Source organism: Rhinichthys klamathensis, unplaced genomic scaffold (assembly GCF_029890125.1).
Source record: "Rhinichthys klamathensis goyatoka isolate OS25496 unplaced genomic scaffold, OSU_Roscu_1.1 h1tg000115l_1, whole genome shotgun sequence".
NCBI classification, from domain to species: domain Eukaryota; kingdom Metazoa; phylum Chordata; class Actinopteri; order Cypriniformes; family Leuciscidae; genus Rhinichthys; species Rhinichthys klamathensis.
The window spans coordinates 893945-907639 of NW_026606652.1; the positions used below are offsets into that span (position 1 = coordinate 893945).

A 13695-nucleotide genomic window follows, 5' to 3' on the forward strand; every position below is an offset into this window, starting at 1 on the left:
GCAATTGGGAGATATAAAGTCAGAATTGCAAGATGTAAACTCGCAATTGTGTGGAAAAAAAAGTCAGAATTGTGATATTTTTGTTAATTTTGTATTCTGTGGCAGAAACAAGCTCACATAGAGAAGTGATTAAGTTTTAGTCAACGTAAGCTTTTTCCTGTGAGCTATTTGTTTTTCAATTTCATTTTTTGTCATAGGAAAATAAAACCTTAACTGTAGCTTGCCTTTTTTCGCTTGTAGACGACAATTCACCATGACGTGACAACAGTAATAGACGTTCTTCCGGGTGGCAAAAACCGAAGCGTTCCTATGGCAACGCTAGTAAATTGCTTGGAAGGGAGACAAAAATAAAATTAAAAAGTAAGAATATAATTAATAATTTATAATTTTTTCTTTTATAAAATTTTTATAATTTACTCAATTAATTTATATAATTGAGTAAAAATATAATTAAAATAACAAATTGAATTAAATATAATGCGTTTTTTTAATCTTAATAACAACTGTGTTTAATGATATAAGTAAAAAATATAATACATATGTAATATAGTAGGCCTACACATAATTAGCTAAATACTCTCTTGCTCTTTTTTCTAAGCAAAATAACGTGCTATATAGCCTATCATGGTCATTAAATGGCTTTCCTGAGGCAGTGTTAATTTTGTCAGCAAATTTTGATTTAGTTTTAGTCTTAGTCTTTTGACTAAAATGGCATTTAGTTTTAGTCATATTTTAGTCATCTGAATTGTTTTAGTCTAGTTTTAGTCGACGAAATACAATAACATTTTAGTCGACTAAATCTACAGTAGATTTAGTCGACTAAAATATAATGGGTTTAGTTCAATTGTAATGCGTTAATTTAGAATTTCTCTAAAATTTCCAAACCCATTTACTCCCGGAGAAAACATCTATTAACCTATTAATATGAATGATTTTTAAGTTTGAACATGCAATACAGATACAGATTTAACTGCTGTTACTTAAAAAATATCTTAAAATCAAATAAAACCACTTTCCCTAAAGTACAACACAGTCTTCTTTACAATGAATGATATATGCATTCCTTATAACTACTTGCATACAACATTCTTTATTCTTTCAAGCAGACATATTTATTTGTATGAATTCAATATAATTAATCCTTATTAAAGCTATTAACAAACAGTGAATGCTTTTCTCTTTTTCTTTTGTTGCTTGATCAAAATTAAGGACACGGACCGCATTATGTTTATTGCCACTGTCACTTTAAGACGTCGGATCATGTCCAATGACATGCGGATACAATTGCACTGATACACATCCGATACACTCACAGTTTAAGACATAACCAGCATAGTTTACATGAATACTCTCTAAAACGGACATTTAGACATACTGTTGTGTGTATTTGTCCATTCAGACACGAAAGAGAGATCAATTCAGTAGCCTACTCGCGCGCTGTAGGTGTATTGTGCATGACTGCACGCTTCGGGTTAGGTGTGTGCGCACAGAAAACCGCACCGAATAGAACTCTTTTTTGCATCGTCACTCTTATTCAGATCTATATGTCTGCTCTACTCATTCTCCCAGACGTTCACATTTTTTAACGTTTTATGACCGCGGGGTAGATCACGCTACAGCAGGGGTCGGCAACCCAAAATGTTGAAAGAGCCATATTGGACCCAAAAAAAATAAAAAATATCTGTCTGGAGCCGCAAAAAATTAAAAGCGTTATATAAGCCTTATAATGAAGGCAACACATGCTGTAAGTGTTATATTAGCTTTATTAGTATCAAAATGATAAGTAGGCTACAAATTAGAGCTTAGAACGGCCCAAAAAATCAAGCCCGGCCCGGCCCGACACATTAAACGTAATTATGAGCCCGAGCCCGATTTTAACCCGACCATTTTTTAATGCGTGGGTCGTTATAACTGACGTTCTCAACTTTCTTTCTCCCGCCCGCAACATTTGTTTTGTCCCGCTCCCGCCCGCAAATACACTTTTTTCTGTACCTCCAAATACTTTCAAGTTAGCCAACGTGTCGCCACCATACATCCTCCTGATAAATTATTTGTTATTAAAGCATTAAAACACAAACCACTGTTAATTTAACATGAAAGCAAGCAGTTTACTGCGTGCATGGTTTGCCATGACTGAATGCGCGCAAAGTGCGCTCTCTTAATAATCCGTAAAAAGATGACAGTTCATCGCGATCTCACACATCTCTGTTATTATCAATGAAGCTGACTGCACAATGAATCTTTCATAATATCCACACTTTGTTCATTATAATTAAAGGATTTGCCAGCATACAGAATTCAGCACTGAACAAAAACGTCAGTTTCGAGCGATGAGGGGAGTCTATCTTAAATGCTTCTGATTGGCCATTGCGTTCAAGAAATCAACACATATGTCTGTGATTGGCTATATCGCTCAACGCTGCAAACATGTTATGAATAGAAATTCTGCCCTGTAAATCGTTTCTATTTTGTTTTAGTAGAGTGAGTGCATTACCGCACGCGCCCGCGCTCGCGCTCGGCCATCAAATCTAGTCCCGCGCCGCACTCTATTGCGTTGGGAGTGCTCAGCTATCTTTCTCTTTTTCCCCTTGGGATCCATGGCCCATGACACACCCGCCGGTTTGTTTGTTTGTTTGTCAGCCACCGGTCTACCATCACGCCGATCTGACAGACACGTGTGTCACAGTCTATGACGTAAATTCTTCAGTGACAGAAATGTTGAAATTAAATATTTATCATACACATTTTTACAACGTTGAAAAACTTTAAGAATATTTGTCATGTTTTTCCTCATACAGAAATTATATTAAAACAAAAAAAATATTTTTTCCATTTTCAAATTTTTGAAAAAGCTCCAGGGAGCCACTAGGGCGGCGCTTAAGAGCCGCATGCGGCTCTAGAGCCGCGGGTTGCCGACCTATGCGCTACAGTATAGCCTACAAATGTGCGCATCTACCACACACGCAGGACATCAGTTCTGACGGATCGCTTCCCAAATCGTCACTATCTAACATTTTCGTCTAGTTTTTATTCGTTGACGAAAATATCAATAGATTTTCGTCATAGTCTTTGTCATTCAAAACTAGGTTTTATTTAGTTATCGTCTCGTTTTCGTCTGTGAAAAAATGTCGTTGACGAATAATTTTCGTAGTTATTTTCGTCAACGAAATTAACACTGTCCTGAGGTAAATGTTATGTGACATAATTGTTCTCCAGCTGTTATATTGACCTCTTTGCGCGGTTGAAAAACACATATTATGTATGAGGAATATACATTTGGGTAAGTTGCGTGAGAAAATGGATGTGTGGCGTGAGAGCGTGTGAAAAGTGACAATTGCGTGAGAGTGGGCAGCCCTCTTTTACTTCAGGCAGTGACTGGCAATGAGTCTGATCTTCAAAAGAGACAAGTTTACTAATATTAGTCTCGAAATTCCCCGGCTGAAGATAAATGCTCTATGATTTTGTAGATGGACCGTTAGAATACACAAAGCAGAGTTGAAGGGCAAGCAGGGTTGGCAGCAGAAATGTAAACGTTGGATGAATCATATAACTTAGGGGATCATTAAGATTTCCTATTGACGACCAGAGTCTATGTTGACGACACAATGTCCACTCGCTATGACCTCCTCACCCACAGGAAATCGATAAAACCCCGACACCTTTTGCTGTATATCTGGCAGCGCAACCCCAGACACAACACGTTTTCATCATCGTTTTAACTTTGATCAACAACAATGTGTTTAACTATGTAACTGTTACAGTAGCCGGCTGGATCTCTTCAGTTGGTCAATAGAAGCCGCTCGCGTTCTGCCACCCGGAAGTATCTCGGTGCCTATTGTTTGCAAACATTCTGAAATGGCGTATTAAAAAAAATGATTGCATGTAAATGTCACAATTAATTACAAAGAAACAGCAAGTAACACATTGAATTAAATGTAAAAAGAAAATGAAGTAGAAAGACTAAAACAGCATTTTCTTGTTTAAGGTACAGTAATAATCTTTGTTTTATGTACAACTTCGAAGAATCATTATTTACAGTGTATGTGAAGAAACATTGTAAATCAGTTAGTCTTTTTCATCGCTGATAGCCCAATATCTACTGTTTGCTGCATCGAAGTTGTCTGTAATGCCCAAGAAAAAGGCACCGTCACCCTTTTCAGCCGGTCGTTTGCTTTTCTTTCCCTTCGTCTATCCATCAAGACTGTTTCTGTGCTTATCTCACGGTTCATCAGCCTCGTAAAACTCCCCCTTAAACAGCAGCCCTGAGAGAGTGCACTATTTTCTGCTGAGTTAGAGGAATCGGGAAGCCGTTTGAAAGGCTTCGGTCTGACTGCAGTCCAATCTCAGAGGAGCGCTGGGACTCGCACGGTTTGCTTGGCCGCTTTCTGAGCCTCAAACTCTGTTTGGTGGTGGCGGCCCTTCTTCTGGGTGCCGGAAGGGGTTGGAGTCCGAGGGGTGGGTACTTGCTGACAAAGTTTTTCGATGAGAGTTTCTATAACAAGTCTAGGATTTGACAGAGGAGTCAAATTAGAGTTTGCCGCTTAGCACACCGATTATTGTCACTGTTGGTGCTTGATGCGGGGAGAGTAATATTCTCTGGGGCAACAGGCAAGATTAATCCTGGTACACAAGTGTGACAGATTCTTCTGGTTCTACTAAAGAGATTTACCGTCCGTCCCGAAAATCTGATTATAGACATGCTTATAAAGTGAAAATGGCAAATTCTGCCACAGTATTATGTTGTATGCAGTGCATTTATCATTACTCATATTTAAGCAAGATAGAGGATAGTCTGTTTGTTATTATAAAATGTTTGTGAGACACAGTTTGAAAGCTCAGGCTTTGACTTGAATGTGCATCTGTGGTTTAACAACAAAAGCAGCAGTGTCCCATAAATGCAGGTCTGAAAGGTCAAAAGGGTCGTCAAAGACTTATTATTCACAGGACGAGTGGGAGGACATTTTGTCTTTCACTGTCATTATTTTCAGGATGGATGGTTTGCCGTTAAGACATTGCCTAACCAGCATCTGTAACAAGCATATAGACACAATGTTAGACCCAAACACTTTATCAGGCTGATCATAATGGATTGTTATTTGAATCTCTGCATCTGCAATGACAACCAGACCAGACTGCATATAGGGAATGAAGTCAAATCATTTGATTTAATATTTCTGTGTAAACTCCTTAGATTATTACAGAATAGGGGTTTACAAACTACACTCTTAAAAATAAAGGTTCTTTATTGACATTGATGGTTCCATAAAGAACTTTTAACATCCATAGAAGCTTTCCATTGCACAAAAAAAAAAAAAGTATTAATACTTTATTAAGATTTCACTGATGATTCTTTAGGGAACCTAAAATGGTTCTTCTATGGCATCACTGCAAAAAAAAAAAAAAAAAAAAATTTACTTCAAATTATTTTATTCTTTTCTGTTATTCTATTTTACTCATATTCATAATGTATATATTTTACAGTCTTGTGTAAAAACCTTTATCCATGGAAACTATTGTATGTTTTGTCATGTTTTCATGCACTAATAAAATAATGTTGTAAATGAAAAATAAGCAGAATAGAGTGGTAAAAATACAACAACAAAAATCTATTTATCAAACATATCAATAATAGTAAATAAATACATTTTCTGAATATGGCTTAACAAATTGGTCAGAAATCATAAGATTAATTACAAATTATTTTTATTCTGTTGTTGAATAAGATAAAAGATACCATGTCAACATCAATTATTTTCCAGATTAAATTTGACACATTTATAATATTTGAATATAAATACAATATAAATGCAATTTTAATATATAAAGTTGTAAATTAAATACATGTAAAAATGTGCAAACTTTTTTTAAAAGACTTGTGGGAAATGGTGACATTAATCTTTCAAAGTTTTCAAAACTTTCTCAGCCCTAGTTTAATGCTTCTATTCAGTTTTATACATATAACATACTCTAATACTGGGATGTTGAACTATTCCCTGAAATGACAGGCAGCAGCTTGGAGAAAATATCAGCTTTAAAATGTCTCTGTTAAAACCAAAACTGGTCCCTTGTGTTGGTTAGTTACGTTTTAGTTTGTCATTGCAGAAGTCATGTACAGTAAATTGCCTTTTCTGGCCTCCCTGAGAACTGCATCCTGGATCTTGCTGAATCATCCATAATGTGATGTATGTAGACCTGAATGTATCAGCAACACCCTGACACATGTTCACCGCTGATGGGCCATGCTGAAGTCTCGTCACATATGCCTTGACAGTGTCTCGCTACATACATTGCCTTCTGTGTAAAAGCTAACAGATCATTACCGCTGAAGAGAGGTCGTGACCATAGCAGACAACACCCACCTTCCTCTGTCGCCTGTCACCCTCTGGGAGATAACATTGCTCCAGAACAGGTCCTGACAGGATCCTCCTGCCTTTGCGTGTAGACTCTTATCAGAGTCTGGCAGACATTACTGCTCTTGACTGTGCATTCAGCTTTGAGGTTACACTAGTCAACGGTCAAAATTGAAGTCATAATTTCAGGTTCATTTTAGTATTTAAAGATGACTGAAAAATGTGAATGGGTAGTTGACATGTCAGAGTGACATGCCATACTTCATCTAAAACAAATAGACCCTTTTCACAGAGAAAAAAAGAACAATATTAATTATTTGTATACAAATCAGCCCTGAATATATACATATTTATAAGTGTTTTGGTTAACATAAGGTCATAAAAGTAAATGCATCATATAAAATATGAATATGCAGTATAATATATATTATAGAGAGAGAGAGAGAGAGAGAGAGAGAGAGAGAGAGGTGCAGGGATGACTTCAATACCTGGAAGACTACTTCGCCACTGGTTCCCTTGGGATTTTCCTATGAGGTTTTATAATAGTTTTCAATTTATGAGTAAGATAAGGTATGTAATAAATATAACTTGAAGGTACTTTGACGTTTTGTTCTATAATGTAAATTCCACACCCTCAAACTGTCTTATCTAGTTTATTATTAGAAACATACTTTTTTTTAAATATACATAACTGCATGCTTCAAAATAAGCATTTCGTGCGTGTGTGTGTGTGTGTGTGTGTTGAAATTGAAAATAAAACCCCATAAGAAAATATCAAGGGAACCAGTGGTGAATTAACCTTCAGAGTTTTGACATTATCCCAGCACAACCGTGTGTGTGTGTCACTTTACTTTTATGAGCTAATATTGATTGAGAGATGTTGAAATTTGTTTTACTTCTAAAAATTGATTTGTCACACCACAGGCATTTAAAATCCCTAACTGTTAATGGCAAAATGGTGGATGGATGTTTACTTGCATTTTCAACTTTACCTTTTACCAGTAGAATTATTGTTGTTGTTTTTTCCAGATACAACAGTCTTTTTCCCTCGATTTGATGGTACCTCTTTCTTGGAGTTGCCGTCTCTGACGTCCCTGTTTCAGTCAGACACTCACTTTACGAGTCATTCCTCCGAGGACAGGAGGACTGTGTATTTGACAATGAAGAGCAAGACACCTCATGGTACTATTCTCTACAGTGAGTATCTGAGAGCCACCGGAGAATAAACACATAAAGACCCCGTGAATGCTGAAATGAATTTTTTGGACTGTCAAAAGGCTACTGGCCATTTTTAAAAGGGAAATGGTTTAAATTTGACATGTTTAAATTTGAAAAATGCTTATCAAACCACATGGTGTAGGAATGACGTATTTTTGTAGGCCAAAATCTGGAAATGAGTTAGCATTTTAGCACTTCCGGTTCCATCATCATGAAGTCAATGTTTTTTTTTTAATGCGTTAAATTGCAATACACTGTAAAAATTATATAATCAAAAAGTTATGACAACATGTATTTTTACAATGCTTTAAATAAGTTAATCAATTTTCAACTTTTTTTATAAGTTATACAAGATTCAACTCATTTTTTAGGTCAGTTTAATGTAATTTAAGTTGAAATGACTCAAACATCCAAGTTGATTGTACTTGAAAATTTAATTTTATTCTGTGGTGAACGCAAAGCTCAATATATTTTTACGTTTTATTCTACAATATAAAATGTATCAGTAATACCCTCTTGTGATTTTTTTTTTTTTTTTTTTTTTGTTAAGCTTTTACTTTTCTTGTAAAAGGCGATTAGCTAAATGAGACTACAGAGGTTGTCGGGGACATTATATGTCATCAGCTGAACAGGTAAACTCATCTACTCACTAATAGTAAAAGTATGTCGTCCCTGTACCATTCTATTATGGGGTCTTTTAATAGCTAATGTGCTAATGACAAGAGATACGTGCCTTATAGGTTAGTATTTGTGACTCGAAAAGAGTTTGCGGAATGTTTTGCTAAACCACCTTTACATTCCTGCAGATGAGATGAGTCCATTATTTTAGGCTTTCTTTGTCATTTTCTTGCAGAAATGTATCTAAAACAATATACCATGGAAACCTTGTTAGGTCTTTAATCATTTCTACACAGCCTTCCTTATCTGTGCTAATTCTAAACCAGTGACATATTCGTGGTAAATGACATGTCTCTGTGGTTAGTTACCTGCTCGTTGCTTGCTCAAAGATCAGGGTGAACAGCTGTATATAAATACACATAGCGTATGTTACAATAATAATGTCAGTTTGATTTGAGAGGTAAGTAATTAATTTTGACATCACATTCATGATATATTTTCCCTGATGTGTCTATTGAATAGCAATCACCTTCAAACGATGTGGAAAGTTTGACTCGATAACTCGCACTATATCAGTGTGTGTTAATGAATAATTGGCCTCCCAGCCTCCCTCGCTGCGGATTACACACACTGAGTTATGAGACTGTGAATATAACTGTAAGCCTCAGTGCTAAATTAAAACGCCGGACAGTCGACTGTACCTCTTTATCCAGTAATGAAGTCCTCTCTCAGGACATGTTAATGACATAGCAAATGTCTCGAGGTGAACTCAATCACACCAGTATATGTGCTGTGGGCTGAATTGAAAGTTATGATGGCTGATCCCATTAGCTAATTGGCAAACCCTTCTGGATGATGCTCTTCAATTACTTTGTCCTAAACAAATATGGTCCTTTGACTGGGCCGAACTCCAAATGAATGAGTATTTGGGGATTTTACCTGTAATTGAGTGAATTAGATTTACATGAATTATAATGTATTAAAATTTTAAGTAGTATCATTATTGGAAAACAAAATCTCTGTTGTACGTGAGAGTTCAGGTTTTTTTCAATCAACTTATTGATGTTATAGGCTATAAATATTCACCATGTCCAACACGCTCACTCTCAGTCCAGTACCTTGTAAACACAAATTTGTTTTTAGACTAATTGATTAAAATGCATGCGTGCCCTTACTTCGGGAAGTCAGATGAAGTAAGCCAATCAGATTAGAGCTTGCCAGATGGAGAAACAAATTTCTAGTTTTCTGAACGGACTGTGAACGAACTGATCATACTTGATGTCACCAAATGTACTCTTTCTAGATGTCAAAAATAAAATAGAAAATATTTTAGCGGAGCACCTGAAAAGGAAAAGTATTAGTTGTCATTTTGTGCAAATTAGTCCATCTCTCTGTGTAGCAAACTAGGTCAAAATGGGAAATATTAACATGTAATTATAACTTGTTATAATTAAGTATGAATATTTGGATTATATCGGATTAATATATCGGATTAACTTGATGTAGCTAAATTAATATTACAATCAATTAATCAGTTTGTCCAGCAAACACTCAGTATTGATTATTGATTCATTCTAACCCAGATAGCACAAGTCTATTTGATGTGATGTTTACATCTGGAAGACATATTTTTAAGAGTGTTTGCTCATCTGCAATATGTCTATAGGAAGTTTCCTGTCAGATATCAAATAGAGGTTCAGAAGTTGTCAGTTTAACATGCATTTTAAATCATTACATCTTAAAGACATCTTCTAAACGTCTATTTGACATCTGACAGGAAACGTCCTATAGACGTATTGCAGATGAGCAAACACTCTTAAAAATATGTCTTCCAGATGTAAACATCACATCAAATAGACTTGTACTATCTGGGAAGAAAGGGTATTTTTCATGGCCTCAGAAAATGAATTATTTCTTAGCATGTAGCAAGATCAGGAATAGTTTAAGTGACATGAATCTGCAAGCACAATCAGAATAAGGGAACTCATGTATTGTGCACAAAGTTTTATTAACTAAATCACAAACACATAATCTAAACAACCATAATACACACAAAGCACACGTACATGGGAAATGGAAAGGTGAAAGTGGATTAAACCGGGAACAGGAAATTAAGTTATGGAGTCATTTAACACCATATGAAAAGAACCATCAGCTTCTTATTTCAAAGCACCTTGTTAAATGTACGATACTTTCTTTGCCGTTGCAGTTTAAACAGTCTGTTAAGTTTCTGAAGAAGGTTTTGATGGTTCCGTGAGTCGGTGGTGTTGAAGTTGCAATCGATTTCTTCTGCGTCTAATAAAGAAATGATGACAAACTTGCGCAGTAAGTTTGACTCTGTTATGGTCGAGGAAGTTGGGTTTCCGGTCCCACACGCACAACAACCAGGAGAAGATGGAAGAGTTTAACTTGCTGTGAAGTTGGCTTTTAAGTTTCACAGAGGCCACGCCTCTTGGAGTTTGGCTTGACCAATAGAAAAGGTGCAATTTTCCAGAGGGAAAAGTTCCTTTGTTTGGAAGCTGACTTATTTGTATGTCTAGCTGGATTGGTGTTGGTGTAGTAGAAACTATTAGATACTTGTAATACTAATATGTTGCATAGGTATCAACATACGTATAATATACACGATAATTTAGCTCATCAAAATACACATTCGTAGATACCAAACATGGGGTAGGTGAGGTTATTAACTGTTGGTTCTATCATAAAGCGTGCATTGCAATACACATAAAAAATACAATACAAGACAGTAATAATCATACATATATCCATATCTTGTTGGTTGAGGGGTTTTAAAGATTGTTTGTTAAATATAACAAATAATTGTGTCTGATTTGTCTCAGTCATTGCAACTGTCAGCATAAGCAGGACTGTGATGTCACAAATTGTGGGTGGGCCCTTTTTGTGGTTCTGCTGAATATTGTGCTCATAATGATTCGATACAGGTTTGAAATATTATCATTCAGTGTGAAGTGCTTTATCAACCATATTGTTGTACTGTCATGTTTGCAGTCTACATTGTTCAAAAGTTCCAAGCTTATTTCAAATGACTAAAATGCAGCCCATATTACAGTACATTAGTTAGCAGCGGTCTTGGCAATCACCTGACATTTAAATAACCTGATAGGGAGATGAGTCATGTCTATAAATTGTTGGCACTAAAGGCAGACCTGGATGAAACTGTCATCTTTGAATGAGATTGCTCTTGATGTCAAGTTAGAAAATTCATTTTACTTCCACCCTGTCAGATTAGTCTTGCATATGCCTGACACGGCCAATATGACAGTGTTTATCTCATGTCTCAACCTGTCAGATTCTTCATGAAATTCCTTTTATAGATTAGCCATGTAAAATAAGACAGAGAGCAAGCATTTGGGTTAGCTCTCTCTCGTTCTCTTGGTGACATATTCATCAATTTTAGAGGAGGGAAACTGTCTGATTTAATTAGAATGATCTCCCAACCCGGCATGAGTGTGATTAGTAACTTGTTTATTTTCCAGTGGTGAGCAGACTTTTGATCAATGTCAATCTTATCCAAATAATTCCAATTCGTACAGTGTGGTCCCAAAGTCATAGACAACTAGTAAAAACGCTTGTATTTTCCATTTTTCTAATTTTAATATTATATTATAAAAATGCAAGCTCAATTTCACATTGTGACTTGAATATTTGCAGAATATTTCCTCTTTATTTTTCATTACTTTTTTTTACATATTCAAATGTAGCTAATTAGTTACATATTTATTTTTCTGTTGTGAGTGAACTTTTGATGACTTTTGACAGTGTGGTATATTATTGTCAGCGTCGGTTGCGGCAGAGATGAAACAAAACATGACTATTACATTATATTATATTATATTATATTATATTATATATTACAGTGTCACAAATACATTTTTGATTAGTGGCCTAAAAATAATACCGAATATTTTCTCTTCATGATAACTTATGTTTGTTGTAACATCTTTTAACACTTTTTCCATAAAAATAAATAAATCCTATTGTATTAAAATGGGGTCTCAGTGTTTTGGACCGCAATGTCTCTCTATGAAACTTAAAGAAAAAGGAGCATCACTGGTATCTAATCTGTAATGTCATGATTAAATTCAGTTCAGTGTTTTTATATGCCTATCACTAAATTAACCCCCTGCATGTGTCCGAGTGTTTTTCCGCTCTTGGGTTGTATATTAGGATGTGTAGGTGAGCGCCCCAGTTTAAATTTAAGACATGAAAAAAACTCTAGATATCAAAGGAAGTTAACCAGAAGACATGAATCAGAATGCAGAAAAATGTTAAGAGTTACACCTGCATCTCATCTGTTCCCTCCACGAGCACCACGTCAGACTCCCGCTGGGCTTCAGTCATCAGCAGACGAGAGGCAGAGCAAATATAACAGGTGACAGGCACTGACAAGAGGATGCACGCTCCGTTAGACCTAGTACAGGGTAACAGGGCCATTGGGACAATAAGGAGTAATTTGTCATTTCCTTACACCCCCCGCCCCATCCCCTTTACATAAAAAAGAGGAAGAAATACAACTGGAGTTGATGCAGTAGGTGTCAAGTGCATCTGCAATCGCTGGGGTTGTTGCCAGATATGCCACAGCAAGCAGGAAGCTTGACAATATTGTTGTGACTACTCATGCTCAGATGGGAATAAAATAGGCGCTTATTGATTTAGTTGTGTTACCTTGTGCTTCTGTACGCTGTAAAACTTGATATGCTTATGTACTTAATCAGTGTACTTATATTTACCACTTATTGTTGGCAGATGTGGCCGGTTTGCAAATAATGAACAAGGAAATGAAAATGTTGAATGTGAATGTACAAATCATAAAAGAAAAAATCGAAATGGTCAGACCAAGAGTGAAAAGGAGGTTTGAGAGGGATGTGCAGGTAGCTGGCTTGAGACCAGTGGAGGTGTCGGTAAGAACAGTCTAGTCCAGTCACTTTAATTCCACAATGCCTTTCTTTATTAGGTATGTTTGTGTAATGTGTGTGTGTATGTGTGGTTTCTAAAAGGGAAATGATATGGAATACAATTAGCTACATAATGCCACAATACAAGGCCACAATCCATTTGAATGACAATCAAACATTTGTACATTTAAACAGACAGAAAGGAACATTCTCATAATTCAATTAACATACAATCAAAAGAGAAACGTATGGAACTTACATAGTTCAATAACGCACACAGAGCAGGAGACAAGGCATTTCCAGAAGCAACACACAAAGGATTCCTCCATGTGGCAGGAACAAAGAGAAAGAGCTGTGTACAGGTGCTGTCTAATAAAGTCTGTGGCTGATTGGAGCTAATTAGTTGAAGGTGTGGTGAACTGCATGGGGAACTGAGTGGCAAAGAAAAATGGGCGTGGCAACTGCAGGACAGAGAGGAAAACTTCCAAACAGCCGCCCCCAAATTTGTCTTGCAAATTTGCTTGAGTGGAAGGTCATGGGGGTTCAGGTAGGGCAGGGAGTGGGATGAGGCGGGCAACGGGTCTTGTGTA

The 13695-nt window shown here is 36.3% G+C and overlaps 1 protein-coding gene across 1 annotated transcript in view; it reads left to right on the forward strand.

Annotated features, from left to right (window-relative positions):
* eys (eyes shut homolog) overlaps positions 1 to 13695 on the forward strand; it is a 323611-nt gene that overhangs the window by 245177 nt on the left and 64739 nt on the right. Inside the window, exon 35 of the mRNA XM_056254896.1 lies at positions 7380 to 7547. Within this exon, the coding sequence (XP_056110871.1) occupies positions 7380 to 7547 (168 nt within the window). The remainder of the gene's footprint in view (positions 1 to 7379; positions 7548 to 13695) is intronic.